The sequence below is a fragment of the Hydra vulgaris genome, chromosome 08 (assembly GCF_038396675.1).
Source record: "Hydra vulgaris chromosome 08, alternate assembly HydraT2T_AEP".
NCBI lineage: Eukaryota > Metazoa > Cnidaria > Hydrozoa > Anthoathecata > Hydridae > Hydra > Hydra vulgaris.
The window spans coordinates 68155001-68171104 of record NC_088927.1 but is presented as its reverse complement, the minus strand read 5'-3'; the positions used below and the strand labels follow the sequence as shown (position 1 = coordinate 68171104).

General features: G+C 25.2%; 1 protein-coding gene across 2 annotated transcripts in view; it reads right to left on the bottom strand.

Annotated features, from left to right (window-relative positions):
* LOC136084087 (uncharacterized) overlaps positions 1–16104 on the bottom strand; it is a 41423-nt gene that overhangs the window by 1726 nt on the left and 23593 nt on the right. The window contains exons 6-10 of one of the 2 annotated variants that reach the window (XR_010640319.1): positions 14172–14263; positions 13732–13758; positions 13565–13638; positions 10845–11003; positions 9581–9735 (exon numbers count right to left, since the gene is read on the bottom strand). Coding sequence is in view for 1 of the 2 variants with exons in the window: in XM_065804235.1 (XP_065660307.1) it covers positions 10845–11003; positions 13565–13638; positions 13732–13758; positions 14172–14263 (352 nt within the window). In the remaining variant the exon portion in view is untranslated. The remainder of the gene's footprint in view (positions 1–9580; positions 9736–10844; positions 11004–13564; positions 13639–13731; positions 13759–14171; positions 14264–16104) is intronic. The other variant, XM_065804235.1, reaches the window with a different exon arrangement.

Below are 16104 nucleotides of genomic sequence, written 5' to 3'. Positions count from 1 at the left end.
TATATATATATATATATATATATATATATATATATATATACACACATATACATATATATACATATACATATATATATATACATATATATATATATATATATATATATATATATATATATATATATATATATATATATATATATATATATATATTTATATATATATATATATATAAAATATATATATATATATATATTTATATATATATATATATATATATATATATAAGTTATTTTGGAATTCAGTTATGATCTAATGTAAATTTTAAGCATTTGGTTTGAAAAAACGACAAAGAGTTTGATGCAGACCTCGTGATGCACTCTTTGAAGTAATGTTTTTTTAAGATATAAATCTGAGGAAAACTGTGAAGTAAGGAGGTGGCTTACGTATGGCTTGGGGATGCTTTGCTTCAAATGGTATGGGAACGCTGATGAATATTGAAGGTATAATGACAGGACAATTGTACTCCAATTTACTTTACAAAAGTTTATTTCAATCTGCGAAAGAATTTAATTTAGATTGCAAATTATTTTTTCAAGAAGACAACGACCTTAACTACATCAGTAGAGTAGCACAATAACTTCTCAAAAAAGTTAAATTACCATTCTTAAATGACTGCCACAAAGCCTTAATCCCATTAAAAAAGGAACAAGTTGAGCGCGGGGTACTACCAGGGACGTGGATATATTTTTGTTTTTATTGTTCGACTCTATATATATATATATATATATATATATATATATATATATATATAATATATATATATATATATATATATATATATATATATATATATATATATATATATATATATATATATATATTCATAAGCCTAATCATAAGGCCTAATTTATATATATATATATATATATATATATATATATATATATATATATATATATATATATATATATATATGTATATATATATATATATATATATCTATATATATATATATATATATATATATATATATATATATCTATATATATATATATATATATATATATATATATATATATATATATATATATATATATATATATATATATAAATTAGGCCTTATGAATTAGGCTTATGAATTTTTAACTTTTTGTAAAATAATTAATTTCCTGTGTCATAAATCGATGAACTTTGGCAAAATTTAAAATATATAAGTTGCTAGGTTGAACAACGATAATAATTTTATATGAATCTGTATTCGCCAGATGGCAGTCAAATAATATAGAAGTACAATAGTGTTTATGTTTATTATTATTTCATTTCAGAAATATATTTAAGTATTATCTTCAATCATAATTTCCTATCAGAAAAGTGCTGCCACTACTGAAACAAGACGATCCGGATGAAGTATCTCGTAAAATTCTATGAGTCACAAAAAAAAAAAAGAATTGTTCTACTATAAGAACAATCACTGGAAGGTAACAGCATGATGACACTCAAAATCAAACTTGTTGGTCGCTGTCTGTTCTTGGGAGAATCCATCAAAGAGAGGCAAGAACGCATAAAGTAAATTGAAAAAGAAGTAACAAATTTGGGGCAAAAGAAATTAAATTTTCCGCAATTATCAATTCAAGTCGCACAGGCAAAACTATATTAAGTGCTGAAGACGTAAATGTGTAAAACAAAGAAAGTACAATTCATTGAATGAAGCTTTTGATATCACAAAAAAAGATCGTAAATGGCAGTGATGACAAAAGATTGTATAATCTTCAATTCGAAAGCAAAAGACAAGTAGGGTATAAAACTGGGTAGGATGATAGTTCATAAACTACCCATCCATCCACAACAAGAAAAATGTCCTTGAAGCTTACCTCAGCAACAGTAACAGCAACGTCAATTTCCGAACTCTAGTCCACAAGGACTCAACAAGGCACAAAGGCAACAAGGCACAAGGACTCAACAAGGCACCAACAAAGACTACAGCAAAACCAAACTTGCAACCAAACTAGTAACATCCTCAAAGATATCAACCAGCAAAGCCGAAACCATTTTTCGAAAGTTACATCAAAATAGGTATATTCAGATCAACTATTAGATATGAATATATTTAGTATACTCGTTTCTAATAGTTCTATATAATACAATAATATTTAAATATTAAAGAAGCTGTTAAGCTCAAAGAAGAAATAAAGAAAACACTATATTTAGAAAGCCACTTCACTTTGATGGTAAAGGTATTAGCCACCATGAATACCAAGTGTTAGTGTTGCAGAATAAACAAAAAGTTAAATTACAAGCACTAGATCTTCCGGACAGAAAATACAGATTTTGTTGTTAAAGGTATAACAGATATTTTCGAAGAATACAACTTATGGAGGAGTAAAGATGATTGTAGCAGACACTATGAATGTAAACACTGAAAGAAGAAATGGTATTGTTAGTCAGTTACGGAAACGTTTTACTGAAGAGAAACTGGATTCATTGGTTGTCAACATCATGTTCTTGACCGAGTACTTTGCGTAGTAATGGATTGAGAAATTGGAGGAAGCAACAGGTAGCCCAACAATAAACATTCGTTTATTACGAAACTTGTAAAGAACTTCGAACAGCTAAGGAAGAACTTCAAGAATTTCATCCTACTGTATTAGTAATCAAGTGATTACTAATGCAGTAGGATGACATGACAATATATTTCTATTTGATTAAACTTAGTTATTCCGCTTTTTTGAAGAATCTGGAATATTTCCTAAACAGAAGTTTCAGAAAATACCGAAACGAAACAATGCAAAACGGGATTTTAGGCATTTATCATATTACCAGAAAAAGAGACTCACTACTCCACATTTGTAGATTCATCTCTTACAGATGGTCGGACCATTGATTTACTGACCAAATCTACAATGCAGATAATTATAGAAAGCTATGTATTTATATAGATTCCAAGGAATTTAGCTTGATAAATTCCCAGCTTATATCAAAAGCTATGTAACATCTTGCACGTTTCAAACTTTATTTGTAAAGCGTGTACACGAAATAAATGTGAAAGTAGAAAAACAACTAAAAAAAAGTACTTAATTTTTATTTCGAACCAAGTAATTTTTTTAATACAATAATATAAGAAGGTCAAAAATTAAAAAAAAAAAATTAATTATTACTGTGGGAATCTAATAAAATTTCAAACTTTTGCTTTAGTGGTACCCATAAGCTTGCGCACAGAATAAGAATTAGAACTATTTGATGATTTTTAAAATGATATTTTAATATCTTTAATGTTTTTACAAAGCTTTTTTGTTTTTTTCATTTTTCTTTTAATAATAGCCCAGTACTTTTCAAAAACTCTCAATTCTGAGCAGTTTGGAGGATTTTCTGTTTTAGGCACAAACTTCACATTATTCTTTTTATACCATTCCATAGCTAGTTAACGATAATGAATTGAAGTTAAATCAGGCCAGAACACAGGTCTGTTATTGTGTGATTTAATGAGAGGTAAAATGCGCTTTTGTAAACATTATTTAACATATATTTGATCAGAAAGTGTGGACTGAGAAATATAAGGTGCTGATTTTTTGCCACAACTGCAAATAGCTTGCCAAATTAAAGCTTTTTTAGCGAATTTGTCCTGTTTTGTGTATTTAAATTTCTTATCTGCTTTTCCACTATATTTGGCAATATAATAAACAGCACCAGGAATTTGTTGATGATCGTACTTGATATAAGTTTCATCGTCTTCAATAATACAGAAATTTTTTGAAAGAAAGTTGTCATGCAACTTTCTGCCGCGGGTTCTTGCACTTTTTTGTTGAGTTTCAGAACGGTAGGGCACTTTATGTGAAAGAATGAAAACCATGTTTATTTCTAACTCTTGCAACAAAACTATGAAAAAATCACAAAAATTTTTGCGAATTTCCTTAGTGAAAGGTTTATTCTTAAAACTGTTAACCAGTTTTCTAACTAGTTTTAAATCTTTAAAACCTTCCTTTCTTCCACCACCAGATTTGCGTTTGATCGATTTTGTTTGAGAAAAACATTGAATAATACGACTAACGGTGTATGGATGTATTTGCAACGATTTTGCTGTCTAATTATAGCTACCATTAGGATTTTGTAAATATTTGCGCATAATTTTTTCTCTTACGTCTTCTTCTTTTGTCATTTTTAAAACTAATTTCAAGGTAAATCCAAAAACTAATATATACATGTATATATACATGTATATATATATATATATATATATATATATATATATATATATATATATATATACATATATATATATACATACATATACATATATATATATATATATATATATATATATATATATATATATATATATATATATATATATATATATATATATATATATATATATATATATATATATATATATATATATATATATATATATATATATTTATATGTTTATATGTTTATATATTTATATATTTATATATTTATATATTTATATATTTATATATTTATATATATATATATACATATACACAGAACTATCTGGTGACAATTTTTCCTTAATTAATCGTCGAACTAACTAAACTGTTAATAGCATCACATTAAACTCTCAGGTTAATATCCTGGAACCTTCATCTCCTGATACACCTAAATTGCTTGCTGTAGACAGTGTTAGTACGCATGTTTTACGCTCTTATTCTTCTTACTTGGCTACTCCATTTCTTATATCTTTCAAAAGTCATTTGACAATGGTGAACTTCCGAACTCGCGGTTTAAAGCAAATGTAACACCTTTGTTCAAGAAAGGTTCTAGAATAGATCCAGCAAACTACAGACCAGTCTCCACTGCAATCTCGCGAAAAAAAATGGAGAAAATTTAACATGATTTTTTAAACTGTCAACACAGTTTTGTGGAGAAAAAAGCATGCGTCACTAATCTGCTTAAAACAATGAATAAAGCAGGCTCTTATTCAATAATAACTCGAACTACATTGAAAACAACTACCTTAGAGCCTGATTCCAAAAATTTTTTACTGAGTGTAAAGCATTTTTCTGACCGTGCAAGCTGCTTCAAAGCTTTCGATATAAGCTGGGAATTTATCTTTTAATTCCTAGGAATCTCTCTATGGATTCTGTATTCCGCACTGCGTACAGCACCATTGGCTGTAAATAGGCTGAGTGTAGAATTTTGCCACTTATTAAATCTCTTGGAAATATTTTTCTTATTCTACTTTCATATAAAGTTATTAAACTAAAATTAGACAGACGTGATTTATAACTGAGGTTCCACAACTGCAGCAGTAATTTAGTAGCAGGCCTCTGCACCTATTCACGCTGTTTAATGTCTTTCTTAAGAATGGATTCCAAACTGGTGCAATATTTAAGAAGAGGACGAACATAAGCTGTGTAGAGTTTGAGAAACATTGGATTGACTATTTGAAGGGCATAATTGTTAGTACTTTTTACAGGCTGTTTTGTGTAAAAAAAAATTTTTAATTTAAAAACTAAGGAGGGAAAATTTAAACAAGCCCCGGATTATGGGGGCTAAAAACCCGTGTCTCGCAGATTTAGGAGCTCCAAAACTCTTAAGAGGTTGCTTTATTTTTGTAAAGTTTTAATTTTAATAAGAAAAATGACTACTTGCTCAAAAATATCCCCAGACCCTGCATGTTCTAATCTGGCACTGGTTTTAAGAACCACGGTATTTTATATGGGCATAAAAAATTGAGAACTATTTATGTAAATATCTTTATCTGCGTGTAGTATCAGTGGCCTAACTACAGCAATGCCAGTGTAAGGAAAACTTATGGTCCCTCAACCAACTAGGCCCAGGGCCGCAAGGTTTAGGAACCTAAAGAGATAACTGATTAGTTTTATTTTCAGTAAGAGTAAATTTTTAGTAAAAGTTATTTTTACAGAGAAATAGAAATTAGGCACTACCTATGTCTATTGGTCATAAATATTTTGCTACGCCACTGTGTAATATACGTAAAACCCAAGCTGTAGCTAAGCAACAATTTATATGTAGGTAAAAAAATAAAAATTGTGGTGATTGGAGCCTGAAAATAAAAATAATCTAAAACATATAGCATCCCTACCCCAATTTTGAGGGCAATAAATTAGTAATTCTTATTTTCTTATTTTTTTACACCAAATTCAAGTCAAAAGGTTTTAAAATTCAAAATTCAAAAGTTATGATTATATAAAGTTTACACCCTAACCAAATGAGGTGGTTGTTTCAATTTTTTTCTAAACATGGTAATTTGATATAAACAAGAACATACTTAAGTTTAGCACTTAAGTATGTTTTATTTACCAAAAGTATACATATATATATATATATATATATATATATATATATATATATATATATATATATATAATATATATATATAACCAAAATCATTGGTTTTTCATATTTATATTAATATTACATCTCAAAATTTACGCAATTAGGTATTATTATATCATTAGTTATCCATAAAGTCTTTAAATGAGTTTAATATGCTTTATAGCAACACGTTGAAAGACCTCATTTGCATGTAACTATATTATAATACTATTAGTTAAAGATGCTGTTAATAAAGTAATTCTAATGAGTTTGGTGATAAAGAAATCGCCACATTTTCAAGTTATGAAACCTTTTTACATTACTTTTAACGTGGTATAATATCACGCAATACCATTTGTATTTAAATCAATTTAAAATGAAACCTTGTATTTTGTTTAATTTAGATTTTTATGGATAATATTTTTTACAACCAAAATTTTTACGTGTTAAAAAAACAAAACTATTTAAAATTCTCTTGTTTTAGTATGTTATTTAAAAAGGAGTTCTCTTTTTCTAAAAAAACCTACTAAAACAGAAGAATTTGGTATTTCAGCTACTTTTATAATAGTTTTTTAAGGTATATTTCCAAAAGTTTCAAAACTATAATTTTTAACTAAAATAAACTTATTTAACTCAAATTAGAAAAACACATAGTCATCAATTTTTAATGACAAGTTTTTAATGACTATATTACTTACAGATTATTTCGGGCTTAGCGATAAGGGTATTTTTGTCTTCTTCTTGCCTTTGTCATTTGTATATTTTATACAAGGAAAGTAATTATATAGCAGCCCCTATTAGCATGCGGCAGGGAGCCCTTCTCTACTCTACTGGTATACCCACTGTTGACTATATTTCCCCCTAATTATAATAGAATTATCCTTTATGATATACATGAAAAGAAATCCTTTTATAATGCTTTAACACAAACACTGCCCACATACATCAGAGTATTACCTAAAGTATTACCCAGAAGTGCCCACAAACAGGCACCTTCTGGGTAATACTTCAAGTAATACTCTAAATATGCCACTCAAAATTTCTCAAAATTTATGTTAAATCAACATGAAATCACTGCTCTTTGAGAAAGTAAATAATATAAGTTACATTTTACCAACTTACTAAATAAAGTATAAAATTTTGAAGACAAAATTTACTTTTATTTGTAATTGTAAATAACAATTTTTTTCAAATTACTTTAATGTTAGCTGATTATGCTAACTAGCTACTTTAACATGTATATGTAATTTAATTTTATGATGTAGTTTTGTTTTACTTTGTAAAGTTAGTGTTGTGTTTTTTAAATATTATATTTACGTAAGTTAACTTCATAAATAACTTTTTTTACGTATAAAAATAAATTACATTTTGATGTAAATTTTTTAGATAATTATAACAAAAATTACTTTTCAAAGTGATTTACTTAACATGTCTTTTTTTTTTTTTTTTGTAAATTCACCTCTTTAAGGCCCAAAAAGCTACTACAGACGAGGAGGCTAATTAATTGTGATTATAACCCACTCTCAACTCTATAACTCCGAAACACTAACCTTGACAAACAAGGCCGTGGTGCGGAGAAAGAAGTTGAGCGCAGTACTACCAGGGACGTGGTAGGGATCGAACTGGGAACTTCTCGCGTATGAAGTGAGCGCTCTACCACTACATCACTATGGCTAGTTACTTACTAAAATTACTTTTAAATGTAAGTAAATTATATATTTTAAATATCAGTTTCGTAAAGTAATTTACGTTAAATAGTAATTCACGTTTTTGCATCAAAATAAGTAAATGAGCCATCCCTAGTCCAATCTAATGCATCGAGAGCTAGTCTAAAAGCATTATAATCACATTTTTCATAGATTAAATATTACTTATAAAAAACATCTACATTGATTCAAAAAAGATAGCTTAAAGTTCCATACCAACAAACAATGAAGAGGATTTTTTGATGTACAGCCCAGAGCAGGCCCAGCAACAATATAAATAAATATATATATATATATATATATATATATATATATATATATATATATATATATATATATATATATATATATATATATATATATATATGTATATATATATATATATATAGAAAGTTTATCTTGTCTATATCTATATCTATATCTATATATATATACATATATATATATATATATATATATATATATATATATATATATATAAATATATATATATATAGAAAGTTTATCTTGTCTATATCTATTCTATATCTATATATATATATACATATATATATATATATATATATATATATATATATACATATATATATATATATATATATATATATATATATATATATATATATATATATATATATATATATAAAGTCTATATCTATATCTATATATAGATATAGACTTTATCTTGTCTATATCTATATCTATATATATATATATATATATATATATATATATATATATATATATATATATATATATATATATATATATATATATATATATATATATATATATATATATATATATATATATATATTTATATATATATATATATATTTATATATACATATATAGATATAGATATATAGATATATAGAGATATAGATATATATATATATATATATATATATATATATATATATATATATATAGATAGATAGATAGATAGATATATATAGATATATATAGATATATATACATATATATATATATATATGTATATATATATATATAGATAGATAGATATATATATATATATATATATATATATATATATATATATATATATATATATATATATATATATATATATATATATATATATATATATATATATATATATATATATATATTTATATATATATATATATAGATATATATATATATATAAATATAGATAGATGGATATAGAAAGTTTATAAAATTTATAAGTATTTATATATATAAACTTTATAAACTTTCTGGATATATGGGAGCAATAGACAGAACATAATAAGTCCTGTAGGAGTAAATGCACAAGTTACTCCTCCAAGACTTATTATAGTATATGTTAATAATTGAAAAAGTTATATGCAAAGAGCAACAAAGAAAGCTAAGTTTGTTTTGAATCAATAGTTTTATTCTAAAAATTTACTTATTGAAAAATCTTTATTTAAGTTTTGAGAATCGAAATAAAAATTCCAATACTGCATTATCCCCATAAAATGCTAAAATAGATTTTAAGTTTTTTAGTGACAATGTTTGCAGAAAGTTTTCAATTTCCTGTTATGGTATTAGATTTCGATTAAGTTATATTATATTTATAATATAAAGCTAATAAATGCAAAGATTTCTCAAAAATAAATGCAAACTTTTCTCTGATTTATCTCTTGAACCAAATAGCCACACACTTTCTGTCACCTAAATGATACAAGCCAAATCACTGTTAAACATCAAAACTCTTCAATGCTACTGTTGCTGAAGTTATTTCTTAATTCTTCTACAGCTTGTTGTCCAGACAAAATTCCTGTCATAGAAAAAATCATGCATTTAAAAAAAATGCAAGTTTAATCCAGAACTCCCTTGCTCCTTAAACTATTAACAACAAATACAACTAAAACAAAATAACAACCAAAACAAAATAAAACTAAGTCGAGATTTCCTGCCTTTTGGAAAATATAGTTTCAACTCTTGAAAAACTCTGAAGATTTCTTTGACCCAAACGGTTATTTATTAAAATCACAAAATGATAGCCTTGAATGAAACTAATCGACCGATTAGTGTTTTTTTTATTTTTTAATATTATTATAAGTCTTGAAATTTTTAAATATCAAACTTCTAAAAACTTATTTTGAGTCTAACAGCATACTCTCTGACAATCAATATAGATTTTGATAATCCAAAATGATAAGAAATTATGAGCTATCATTGTTCAATAGTGTTATCATTGTTTAATAGAGTACAAAAGAGATTTTCACAGACATATCTATATTGAAAAAAAAAACTTTATCTGCTTGGTAATAAATTATAATATTTAAAATATTGTTTGTAATATTTCATTAGTCTGAAAATTAAATTTGATATTTAAGCATTTTTTGTAGACTAATTTTTAGACTATGACTAAGAATTGCATTTTAAATATTTATAAAGAAAAAAATTGCAACCATTATTGGGCTAATATTTCTAATTTTACCTGACCATAAAAAGTTAAGAACGCCTTATTTTATGAAAGCTAAACATTTTTAAAATAAAAATAAAAAAAGTATTTTAAATTGTTATCAACAGTTTCTGTCCTGTCAACCTACTGGATGGAGTGGCTTAAAAAAACCTAAAGTAAAAATTACTTAATTTTGTCTCCTTACTTTTAACAATTATTTTTCAGTCAGTTCAGAAATGGTTACAAGCATCTATAAAATATGTCAGTTTGGTGATTAAGAACAATTCACCTGCATATAAACAACAAACCCCCACCACCACCCCACCCCATCCCCTATTGAAACAAGTAAGATAGTAGTTAACTTGAAAACATTTTTTTAAATATATTTCAAGTCTAAAAAAATCATCAAAACTAATTTTGTTGTTTTATATAGACTCAAATGTAAGGAATATATAATACACACAGATTAGAAAACTTACCTTCCTATACACGAAACAGACATCCCAACACCGTTAGCTAAACCAGTTAAGTCTGACCCAACAGAGTTGTTTATGAAAATATTGATAGCTGTAAAACCTGACATCATTGCAATGCGAACAATTACTTGGTTAATCCACAAAATAATCCAAAGAAAAGTTCTAAAATATAAATAAAAATTATCGCAATACCCTGCAACTTTCAACAAATAGATTTTGAAAAATCATTCATATAGATGAGAAACAAACCAAGAAAAATGAAAATGCAAGACCAAAAGTGAAGCCTCAGGGAATCCTAGAAGCTAGGAAAAATGAGGAAGAGCATTTTTTTATGGACAATGTTAATGTACAATGAGCTTTTATGATGATCTTATATGATGTATTAAGGCTTATCGTGAGAAATAAGACCAGCATGCAATTTTTTGAGATAAGACCAGCATGCCACACTATATCAAAAACTTTTGATACATCAATATAAAGATAAATAATATATATAAGACTAAAATATGTGCGATTGTCAGAAAATAAGGTGTTGGATGAGATATGGATGTTATAATGTTAGTTAATAATCTTATTATGTTAATAAAAAGAGACACATAAAATAGACAATAAAAGTGAATAGAAAATAGAAAATAAAAGTAAAACAAAAATAGACAATTAAAGTGAAGTTTTGTATGAAAATATTGCAAAGAAAAAGTACAAAAAAATTTTTAACAAAGAAATAGTATTAAAAATTAATAAATAACCTGACTCGATTATAAATTGTGAATGATATCAAAAAAGATAAGATATGCAGTTGCTTTAGTCCTGGTAATGAACCCAATATTGCAACAAAAGAATCCTTTCATAGCTTTGACATACACCAAAAACATAAACCAGGAAACCTCCCGACTGCAACTTGGCACTTAAAATACGTTGATATTTTACAGTTGATGATAAAATCAGTCTATATAAGAGCTACCAAAAGTTTCAGAAAACTTTGAGACAAACTCAAAACCATTAAACTGAGTTTTAGAAATCTAATTAAGATATAACAAAAAGAGCCCCTATCAAGAAAGCACAATTAAAATCTTATGTGTAGAGTCAAGAGATGCAGCATTCATTATCTTAAGCACCACAAATTAGAACAAAGATTGATGCTGTTTATATCTGCATTTTTATTGATACCATCAACAGGGTTAGGGTCAAATACATTTGATCAAATACAAAAAAGTTAATTCTAGATTCCTATATACAAATTCAAATACAAATTTATGCAGTCAGTATTTTCCAAATACAAATGCAAACATTTGTACATTTATTCAAGAAAAATATAAAGATTTTTTTAAAACAAGGCTGATAAAATAGTCTACAAAATAGAAGAATGAAAACTAGTCTTCTTATAAGCATTTCTTTAAAATAAACTTTTAATTTATTTTAAAATTAAAAATAAAAAAATTAAAAGAACTAAACATATTTCCCAAAAAAAACACCAGTTAGTTAGTGGAATTGCAAAAACATTTCAATCAAATCAAAATATTCAAGAAATTTTTTAATCAAATACAATACAAACACAAATAGCCTATTTTTACCTTATACAAATACAAAAATATTGTTGACCACAACCCTGAACATCACCATAGAAACCATACACAAATGAAGGCTAGAGCCTTCCCTGGTGTATAGTGTCAATGTACTAAACCAAGTTGTCAACTTGTTATTTTGTGCTGCAAACTTGTATCCCGAAGCTTGGGTTTTAGTGTTAAAGAGTTGAAAAAAACTGAATAACCTCCTTGTCCTTAGGGTGGTTCAAAACACAGTTTAAATAAAAATTGCTAATGGCAGCAGTACTTAAAGGTAGAGTTAATTTCAAATAACTTTCAACTTCCAATAACCAATGCAAAACACCAGGGACTACAAGAATTATCAGAAATTATATGAAATACCAGTAAATCTATCAGATAACTGTTTAAAATGAAACACTAAGAACATAAAAACATCAGAAACTACACAAAAAAAACCTGTAACAACATAAAATATATAAAATATCTAAAGTGTAAAATGTCTAAAACAGAAATATCTAATATATGAAATACAACTTTATCCTTCTCTACATCGACTGCATTTCTCTTAATTTCAACTTATGATAAATGGATCTGCATTTAACAAAAAGCGTTTTTTTTTAATTTACTTATTATAACTTTGACGTAATGTTGTATACTTCCTTATAAAAATAATCTATTAACTTCTTCATAAAATTTAGTGATGGGCTTCTCAAAAATTATAACTTTTGTTTTTAAGTAAGCAGAAGCTTATGCTCTTTTTAGAAATTTGTCAACTGTTAAACTTATATATCAACATCTTTTTTCTTCATTCTTTCAACTAATTTTTCACAAGGTCTTTGACTGGCTAAAGTTTGTCACAACAAAACGGAGGCAGTCAGAGTCAGTGTTTTGACATTATGACATCAAAAATATTCTTACGAAGTTGATTTTAAAAACATAAGTACTTGGCATTTATATTGATCAACATTGCCACACTATTTTGAAAGATGTATTGTAATGCACTATTGAAAAATAATAATTTAATTTCTTCATGAAATTATGGATAAAAAACTGTGCATTTATCTATATATTTTTTTTATGTCAAAGAAAAAAACAATTAATTTATCTCTAATAAAAACACAAATGCAATAATAGGAAAATATAGGAAAAATAGAACAAAATAGAAAAACATAAACTTACTTGCTTTTTATAATGCTAATCAAAGGTATCAAAGGCATCAAAAAGCCAAATAAGAGTGATGATGATATAAATATCTAAAAATAAAGTTCCGACAGATATTATTATTGCATGATTGAAAATAAAAATGCAAAATGAAAAATAATCTTTGAAGCTCAAAATTAGTTTACCTTTTTTGAACCAAATTTGTCAATCATCTAAAATAAAAATGCTGATAATTACTATTCATCAAAATTCGTTATGAAAACACATTCATAAATAATTACATAGAATACGGGTTAGAAATGTCATTTTTGCATTAAAATATGAAAAACTTTAAGAAAATGTATAAAAATGATTATAACAACAATAGTATATTTGATCAAAAGCAAAATTTATCTCTTAGTTGTTTAGTGACTTTAAATTTTTTATTAAAAAAATTCTAACCAATATTTTACATTGTGTCAACAAGTTGATATGAAGTGTAATACCAAAATGCTTGAAAAAGTTATCGAAAGTATTTTTAAATATAAACTTTATACAAAATAACTTTTAGTTTCAGATTCGGTTTTTATTATAGTTTTAACTATTTTAATATCAAAAATCTAATCAAAAAAAAGTTTTTGCATACCTTGTTGATAAAAACAAGTTGTGCAATGAACATTGCGACCGAAACGATTAGATAAAGTAAACCTATTTCAGATGTCGACATTCCTAGACCACCTGTGATGTGAATAAACAAAATAATAAAATCAATTATGAAATTAAAACTATTTACTTTAAATAAATAAAGTTGATTAAAAAATATAAAAAGATGTGTGATGGATGGTTATAGAATTAAAGATGGAGCCTATGTAATGGATGGTAGTGAAGGCTTTGTGGTGTATGGTGATTTAATTATAAGATAGAAGTTATGAGGATGCTATGACAGGCCTACTTATGAGAATTTGTTGCATAACGGAAAAAAGCTAAGTAAGATCCGTATTTATAGATTAATAAAAGTTAAATTCCATCAGTTCAGTATTTTAAAGTACCACATTGTAATTAAATTTGAAACCATTTTACAAATCATTTTTATTTATTTAAATTTATACTATTTATTTCATCAAACCTTTATAATACAACATTATCGCTTTGTTTGTTTTTGTAAGACATTTGTTTGTCTCACAAATGTCTCACAATTTAGTTGTTTTATTTTAAAATGGGGCATTTAATTTCTTTTTAATGGAATATTTAACCCGGCAATTTTTTTTATGTTCATTTCTTAACCCAAAAAAAAAAAAAAAAAAAACTAAAAACTATCAACAAATTTTTTTTGTAATTTTTTGACATATATATATATATATATATAATTAGTAAAAAACACTTATCTAACTTTTATCTTCGACTCGGAGAACTCTTCCTGATGATCCAGCGATGGTGAAACTCCGAGTCGAAGATAAAAGTTAGATAAGTGTTTTTTACTAATTAATTATTGCTCTGTTCTTTAAGAACATTGAGCACTCTATTTGTAAAATACACTAACATAATTTACATATATATATATATATATATATATATATATATATATATATATATATATATATATATATATAGACATATATATATATATATATATATATATATATATATATATATATATATATATATATATATATATATATATATATATATATATATATATATATATATATATAATTGAAAAATATAAAAAAGTGCCTTGAAGCATTGTGAAAATTATTACCTTTAATAAAAGTTAAATGAACAGAATTGCTAATACTAAAATTAAAATAAGAATTAAAATAATAGTAAATATGTTTATTAACACTTATGTTTCGTGTTCAAATAGTTTTTGTTTTTATAAATTATTAATTATATACACTAACTATTTGAATATAAGACCTAAGCGTTTCATAAGAGTAATTACTAGGGTTAGGACTATTGTAATTGTAAATGTAAAAATTAAATACAATTACACATTACAATACAATAATATTGTATTGTAATATTACAGAAACAATAAAAAAATTTTATTTTGGTATTGTATTGCTGTGATGAAAAACAATTACAATAAGTATTGTATTGTTTTTTTTCTAATTCAATAAAATTCGAAAACTGTTGTATAGTATTGTTTTAATGAAATAAAATTACAATAACTATTGTATTGTTTTGATGAAAACAATTACAATAACAATTGTAGTGAACTACTTTACATTTAAGTAGAAAAGCTAACGTATTTTAATGTATTTATATTCATCTTTGACGAACTTACTATTATTTTTGCTATTTTTTATTTACGGATTTTTTATTTACGGATTTTATTTACAAATTTTACTTTTTACATATTTAGATTTCGCATCACCTATCTTGTGATGTATTTCTAAGCTCTAAATGGCCGCAAAATATTGCCTATCTGATGATAGCCTTACTATTATGAAAAATAACATTCATAAATTATTTAATTCAGCCCTTTTGTTTTTTCCTCTTGATTTTAATGCTGCAAAGGAACTTAAAATATATATGAAAATTAACTTTAGTAATACAAACAGTTAAACATAATAATT